The 7,838-nt window shown below is 39.8% G+C and overlaps 1 protein-coding gene across 2 annotated transcripts; it reads right to left on the bottom strand.

The window, feature by feature from the left end:
• Positions 1 to 310: 310 nt before the first annotated feature.
• Positions 311 to 7,270, bottom strand: il22ra2 (interleukin 22 receptor, alpha 2). 2 transcript variants are annotated; one of them, XM_083775807.1, is made up of 6 exons: positions 6,003 to 7,270; positions 5,419 to 5,539; positions 4,715 to 4,899; positions 3,427 to 3,572; positions 2,765 to 2,919; positions 311 to 1,819 (listed from the first exon to the last, which is right to left on the bottom strand). In XM_083775807.1, exons 1-5 carry the CDS (start codon positions 6,064 to 6,066, stop codon positions 2,770 to 2,772), a joined length of 666 nt encoding a protein of 221 aa, XP_083631933.1. In that variant the 5' UTR covers positions 6,067 to 7,270; the 3' UTR covers positions 311 to 1,819; positions 2,765 to 2,769. The 2 variants fall into 2 exon arrangements, with proteins under 2 accessions (XP_083631933.1, XP_083631934.1); XM_083775808.1 differs by lacking the exon at positions 3,427 to 3,572.
• Between the last annotated feature and the right edge of the window lie 568 nt (positions 7,271 to 7,838).

Raw genomic sequence — 7,838 nt, 5'->3', positions numbered from 1 at the left:
TGCATCCATCCACTTTAAATAAATAAATGTACAAATGTACAAAATATCTTAGTTTAGTGACTAAACTAAACTGCGTTGTTGTTCCATTCAGTGACAATAAACATCTTATCTCATTACAGGTCTTCATATCCAGCACAAATCATTGTAATTGTGCATGCTCGTCAATGCAGTTAAAATATTAGAGCATAGAAGTAGAATAAAGTGCATTACCTTTAACAATTTAAGATTCATCACAGTTCAGTCCAGTGTGCATTGGCCACAGGCTCAGTAAGCCCAAACTAATAAAAAGAAAATCTTACAGTTTATAAATTATTAATTTACAGTACAATCAAAACAAAATGTGTTTTAGTCAGTGAGAATATGTTTAAAAAAAATAATGGATAGGGTTTGCAAATTGTTAAAGGTTAAAGGTTTTGTCAAAAGAGTGTTTCAACAAACGGGTTAGGTCACTGAGCAATTATTGATCCAGAGAATGGAGTTTAGTGTTTTAGCAATTTAGAAGAAAATGCAAGACTATACTGACTAAATAATATATCCACTTCCACTGCCCAAAAGCATAAAAAAGCCCAAAAGTTCACAATTTTGTACATTTTGTAAAATTCTGTAGTGGAAGCCAGTCCATGTACTGTAGCAGCACAACATTCATCCTGTATGACCATTTATTAATCTGTGTGCTGAGGATAAAAGCTATACTACTGGTGCCACTGCCAAAGATAAAACAAGTACAGTAGTACTATACAAGACATTCAAGTTTATGTCAGGAGTGCTTAAACGGAATGCTACATGGATCATACAATGTGGTGTTTGTGTATTTCTTTGGAGTCCTAAAGTGCATGGTTGTTTGTGTCGGCCTGGATGTCAGCAGCAGTAACGATGAATGCTTTCCAAGCAGCAGTGGTGGATAAAGTACTCTGATTCTTTTTTACTTCAAGGTTTCATAACCATCCACTTATTTTTCGTTTTTCTTTTAGGTTTTATGACCTCAATTACACCCACACAACCTGAACTTTGAACATTCAGTGGATTTTCTGTGGTCCGAAGACTTTTGAGCTGCAATGAAAACATCCCTCAACAGTGACATCTGCTGGCAAATTGTCATATATGGGATTTGTGGACTCTTACACAGTCCACAGGAAAATCAGAGCACTTGTTTGAGCCAGAAAACCCCAGACCACAGAACATCTACTGGATGTTAAAAGTTCAGCTTTTTTGGGTGCAATTGAGCTCAGAAAACACCAAAAGTAAAAGTACTCGTGCAGAATGTCCCATTTAAAAAAATCAAATAATCATTTGAAAATAGCAGATCTACAAGCTCACAATAAGTCGCATCGTAATGCATTGTAAGCTTGTAGATCAGCTAATTTCAAGGGCTGAAGTGGTTAATCATGTATGTTATACAATAATAATCCAAATCTACAAAGTAACTAGTAACTACATTTTTCAAATAAATGTAGTGGAGTAAGAATTTGCCTCTGAGATGTAGTGGAGTAGAAGTGAAATCACTGAAGATTTGAAATACTCCAGTAAAGTAAAAAAAATACCTAAAAACTGTAGGCCTACTTAGTAAATGTGCTTAGTTACTTTACACCAGTGAACAATGGATGCTTTCCAAGTGGAGAGAGTTAAGGAGAACGTAGCCTGGCACAGCCAGGCTTCGTCCGCCCCTAATGCATATGCATATGCCCCGCAACGTGAGGCTATGGAGGACGAGCAGATAGACAGATGGAGTCCAAAACCAGTCCCTTCCAGTCATTCATAGTATCATGTTGAGATTTCTCTTGTTAAGACCCAACCCCCTGGAGCCACGATACATTCTCTCCTGGATAAAAGAGGAGCGAAAATAGATATAAAGGACAATGGAGACGGACGGAAGACAGGGAGAAAGAAAGAAACAGAAGGTTATTACATTGCCAAAAGGCAACAGCATCCGGAAATGGATTTGCATTTCTTTCTTTTTTATTTGTCACCAATCAAAAACAAAAACAAATAAATAATACAGATAAAAGGTGGTAGAAAGAGGGGGGGATTATATTGTGTAGATGTAGTACTATACTCATGGGTAAAAACTACACATCTCTCTCTCTCTCTCTCTGGTGATTCTTAGGTGACAGCTGATACTTCTCATACTGTAAACCTTTGTTCCAGAAATGGAGTTTTACCTTCCACCCTCTTAGTGATAGAGCGCACTCACATGCACACGCGCATACAACCAGACGCACATACAACCACACACACGCACATGCACACACGCGCACACACACACACACACACACACACACACACACACACACACACACACACACACACACACACACCATTTCTGAGCCGCATGTGTGCTGCTGACATGCATGAGTCTGCAGCAAAGTTATTAGAGTTAACTCAAATAAAATAAAACATTTTAATTATCTGAAAAATTATTCTTTACAAAAAAAGGGAAAACAAAGAAAACAGAAACTGCACATGGGTTTAATAAACTAATACAATAAACTAATAAACTAACAGTCTTTAGTCATTTTTAACTATGATTTGTTTGGTTATGATTTGGTTTTGTTGAAAAGTAATAGGCCTACACCTAATAAAAACTAAACTACAGTTAATCCTCTTCAAAAACTTGCTTAAAAATATAATTAAGGCTAAACTATATTGAGAGCAACAAGTCTAAACTAAATCAAAAATAAAAACGAATGACAAATACAAAACTACCTTGTCTGCACACGTGTGCCAGTCAGTCTAGAATCTAGATGATATGATGAATGTACTGTACCTGGGTCAGAGTGTAGTGGCACATCTCAGAGAGCTGCGGGTGCTGGTCCTGCCCTGCAGAGGGATGAAGATCTGGGCCTGGATGCAGTACTCTGTGTTGGGCAGTAGGTCGTAGAGAGACAGATGTTTGCGACAGCACTCTATCTCGTGCTCGTCCTGGAAAACACGACAGGGGAAAAAAGGAGTGGAGAGGAGGGGGAGGTTGTGGTGAGAGATATAGAAAACACGGCAGGGTTATAAGTAACAAGCGTGGGAACGAGGAGAGAAGAACAACGACACGTGGTTCTAAAACATTTACATATCAAGCCAAGGACCCCCAAATGGAAAGCTATTTGGCTGCAGACCCCCAGCTGAAAATAGTTTGTGCCAGGAGCTCCGTACAAAGATTTGTTCAAAATGATCAAATCATCTTCAAGATATTTTGAAAAGAGCAGATCTACAAGCTCACAGCATTTCCAAGACGCGATGTGAACTTGTAGATCGTCTATTTTTAAATAGTCAATGTATAAAATAAAAGGTTAAACTTATTTAGCTGGGGACCAATGATTACTTGGGGTCCCAGGACTGTGTGTGTGTGTGTGTGTGTGTGTGTGTGTGTGTGTGTGTGTGTGTGTGTGTGTGTGTGTGTGTGTGTGTTTGCGCGCGCATGCATAGCATCAGCACCTCGTCTCCATTGCCGTGTATGACGTAGATCTTATAGCACAGTCTCTTGTGCATCTTGTTGTGAGCGAGAGCGCGGGGGGGCTTCACACGGACCACAATGCCTTGCGCTGTCACATTCAGCCTCAGTTTGGGCGGGCTGATTTTGGCTGTCAAATATAAACAAATAGAACTTCACAAAACCATTCCACAGCATTCTCTGTGCAGTCTGTGCTCCCAAACACCCTCCTTTTTTCTTCCCCCACCTTTTTTCACATGACACAGTAGTACACATAAACCCACCCAAATCCCTCCCCACATAGGCCTACAGACCCACATACACAGATAAACAATCAGAAATAAAATAAAGTACAAACGAATAGATCTACTGTATAATTTAGATATAAGTAGCTTCAAGAAATACTAGATCTAGATTGAGATAACTGTAGATACAAACCTAGTACATCTCTGATACAGTGAGCATATAATGTTTCCATATAATCCTCCTATTAGTTTGGAGGGCCAATTTGAATGAACTATTATGTCAAAGGGGAAGGCAACAGTCAGTGGTGCCCTATGGCAGTGTGTCAGATCAGACTAGTGAGTTATTGTTCAGTTTCTAACATGTCATTATTTTGGGGCTCACTGGTATCTGACTAGATACAATGCATTATCCTGTCCAAGGAAACAATCAAACAGTGATGAGTCCCTTTCTTTATGTTAAAATGCAGTACTCTTACCTAGTCTACTTGAGAATATTGAAATGATCGCAGGACACCCATCTAAACACAGCAGCCAAAGTGGTTCAGATGGGTGGACCGTGTCCATTTTCAGAGGCTGTTTATTTTAATGACCAATCAATTGAGTGTGTTAAGTTGCTATTTTGCGACATCACAATGAAAACCCATTTTCAAGGACTTAACGAAACAATACCATGTCATTCTTTAGTTTTTTGTATTAACCCATTCAGAACGGGAACCCCTTTTGGTGTTTTAATCATTATGTTATACTTTAGCTATTGAAAAATAGCAGATCTACAAGCTCATAGCGTGGCACCAAGTGCCGCACTACGAGCTTGTAGGGGGGGTCCCTGGAACTACATATTTTCAGATGGGGGTTGGCAGCCAATTTACATATTATGTTTGAGAACCACTGACCATAGAAACATGTTTTTTTTCAGAAAACTGTCAGGATTTAGAAGGCATTTGTAGAATCGTCCTCAGGTCTAAATGCTATCATAGTGATATCGTAGTGTTTGCTAAATATTTGGGGGCCCACTTGCAATACCCTCAAAAACTAAAATAAAACTCACTCTCCCAGCGAGGGCTGAACCTGGGGGAGAGCGCCCACGCTGATTGGCTCGCAGGCAGTGAGGAGGAAGCATGGACCCTGGCGTAGTACCACTCTCTAGGGTCAGAGGTCACAGTGCTCAGGTCACACTGAGTGGTGTTGATCCGCTGGCAGTCTGCCACGTCAAGCCACTGTGGCTCACCATAGCTGGAGAGGACAGGTGGAAAAGACTGCGTTACAATATGGCTCACCATAGCTGGAGAGGACAGGAGGAAAAGACTGCGTTACAATACAGACACTGTCGGGTGGACAACCTTGTTATGTTCGATAGCGTTACTTATCCAGGGAATGAAAAAGGAAATTAGAAAATATTGCACACGTTTTGAAAGACATCAATCCAGTATCTAGATATTTAAATAATTTAAATGTTTTCTTCTATGCAGAGTCCAAAGTCAATGTTCTTGATAAGATTCTTATTCTTTGTCCACATTAACCACAATCTTAACCCATTTAGGACTGAGGCTGATTTCCCCAAAAGGGGTTCCCGTCCTGAATGTTTATGTAACGATTTCTGCCTCAAATTAAAGTAATTCTGTATTGTTTTGCAGGGCAAGGTAACATGGCTACATTTCACTCACGAGTGTGTACAGGTGAGTGACTGTGTTGAATGTGTACTGGTGACTGTACAAAGTGTACAGTATGTGTTGTAGCAAGTGTTTCACTCACATCTTCCACTGCACATTGTAGTTCAGTGTGGTGGCATCGGAGGGTGAGTTCCAGTGAAGAACATTCCTATAGTCCACAGAGTCAAACTTCACCTCAGTCGGCGGAGTCAGAAACACTGGAACTGAAGAAATAATACAGCAGATTAATATAGACAGGTTTTTCATCCCTGATTTATTAGGGCTGTGCCAGCTCTCCTCAGGAGAACTTTACTAGACCATTTGCAAAAGGTTTGTAATACCTCACTATTCCAACGTTATTATAATTGAATAAAACAAAATAACTAAAACTAAATTAAATGGAATTTAATGTTTGTGTAAGACGAAAATCTACTCTATAGCGGAATATAGGCGCCTCTCAAAAATATTAAATTAAAAATGCTTGGATTAAATAATGTAATACAAAAAAATCCACACAGGCTATAGAGATTCAGACAGGCCATGACAGGGATCAATCTGCATGATAATGAAGTGTGGTCTATACTGGGAGGACGTAGCGCCTCATATTCTTCCCATCCAACATTCTCCACCGACAGATACTGCCCCAGCGTATGGGAGTATACATACAACAAATACATAAAATATTACCTTGCGCTGTGAGACAGATAGAGAGGATCTCCAACAGTACAACCAGAAACAGCAGATCAGGCATGTTGGCGATTTTGTCCGTTTTTGGAGTGCGTCAGACAGTCAGACCTCGGGGACAGTGCACTGTACTGAGTTACTTACCTTTACCTTTGTATTTATGTACACAGTGTACTGTACATAAAGGTGGTGTCATCACTCAGTTCCTCTTCTCATTTCCATGATGTTCATGGCTGGTATGATGCATGGACATATACGGTATCTGGAACATCAATGAGACTTTTGATATCAATAAGTCAGTGCTGTGACATAACCTGGTTTAACCACAACCACTTGAAATCGCATTACTATCAACCCATGTCATTTTGATTTTGCATGCCCATATAATATTGTCAACATTGAATTACACATATTTGCTGACATATCATTCCACTTAGGAAGGTTTTCTGGATACCAAGAAAGTTATTAAAGTGGAATGCCTTTGTATATCTCTCTTTGCAATTTACAAATGGGAGGAATTGCTAATCAAATCATATTAGATTTTGAGTGGAAATGAAACATTTAGAAAATAAAATGCACATGCTATTTTCTGTTCAAAAAGAGAAAGCCATTGCTTTCCAATATATTTTTTATTAAAAAAAATCTTTCACAACAATTAAATGTACAGTACAATACAGTACAGTACATAAAGTTGGAGTTTCATTTTTATTGGCTTTACCTTATTATTCTGAGCAGTGACCTCCACTGGTCATAACAAATTATAGTAAACTGCATGGGATTGCATGGGAATGGCAACAGCTTACTGGAAGCTACATAAGTTATGGGCATTTGTTTGCAATTTGTGTGCCTCTGTGTGCGTGAGCGGAAGAGGGGGCTGGCTGGTTCCGATAGAAAGGGGTGTAAAACAAACCCTGACCTTTAATGTACTTCATTTCTTTAACTTCCATGTTCCCACCACCACATCCGTCTCATCTGGATGTCAGTGAAGTGAACCACAGCAGTCTAGTAGCAGTCTGGATAGTCTTGTGTTCTCAGCAGTGAGCAGTGACCAAGTGTGTATTGTTTTTAGAACAATGCCTATAAATATTCACACCTCACCGTTCACTAACCCAACTCTGTGCTCTTGCAGCCCTCCACCACCAGCCTGGGATCCAGCCTGATTCACTACGTTCCATGGACCCAAGGCTTCCTTCTTATTCTACATATCCATACCAAACCCTCAACTCACTCATTCTTTTCAATAAACGACTTGGAATCTTGACAAGACAATGCGTTTTGTGTGGTAAAGCGTATTACCTAAATTAGTAAGTACTAATATTCTAATCTAGAGTAAAAAATGATTTATGACGATTTGATATTAGCTGTTTGTGCAATGCATCATGGCTATAGTCCTGTAAACAACTATTACCTAGAACCATTCCTGACATTTTACTTCCTAACACTTTAACTGACATTTATGACATGGCTCTGTAAGAGATGAGACATCTGGAACATCACCAAACATACCTTAGTTACGTCATCAAGCATGGTGGTCCCTTATTGGCCGGTGGTGGACAACAACAACATACGCAGCCGATTACAGTACTTGCGCACTCTGCGCAAGTATGTGTGTTTGTAACCCTTACCCCGATTTATGTCGGGGTAAGAATGGTGGTCCCTTACTGGCTGTTGACGTAATTAAGGTATGTTTCAAGGTTGGTATAAGGTCAAGAACGGGTCTAAAGGATTTAGAACAGCAGTTGTAATAGACATTAGTTAGTAGCAGTACTTGCACGCTCTACTTGTGTGCAAGGAGCAAGTTGGCACCTCGACAGAGTGCATTTATAGTTTGGCTCTGCG

This window comes from Protomyctophum parallelum, assembly GCF_964188405.1.
Source record: "Protomyctophum parallelum genome assembly, chromosome: 10".
NCBI lineage: Eukaryota > Metazoa > Chordata > Actinopteri > Myctophiformes > Myctophidae > Protomyctophum > Protomyctophum parallelum.
The sequence above is the reverse complement of the archived record's forward strand: the minus strand, read 5'-3'. Positions and strand labels throughout refer to the sequence as shown.

Coding starts and splice junctions, on each gene's coding strand:
- il22ra2 (XM_083775807.1), bottom strand. CDS start 6,066: ATGCCTGATCTGCTGTTTCTGGTTGTACTGTTGGAGATCCTCTCTATC. Junction 4,900..5,418: donor TACAATGTGCAGTGGAAGAT/GTGAGTGAAACA, acceptor TGTCCTCTCCAG/CTATGGTGAGCCACAGTGGC. Junction 2,920..3,426: donor TACACGGCAATGGAGACGAG/GTGCTGATGCTA, acceptor CGTGTTTTCCAG/GACGAGCACGAGATAGAGTG.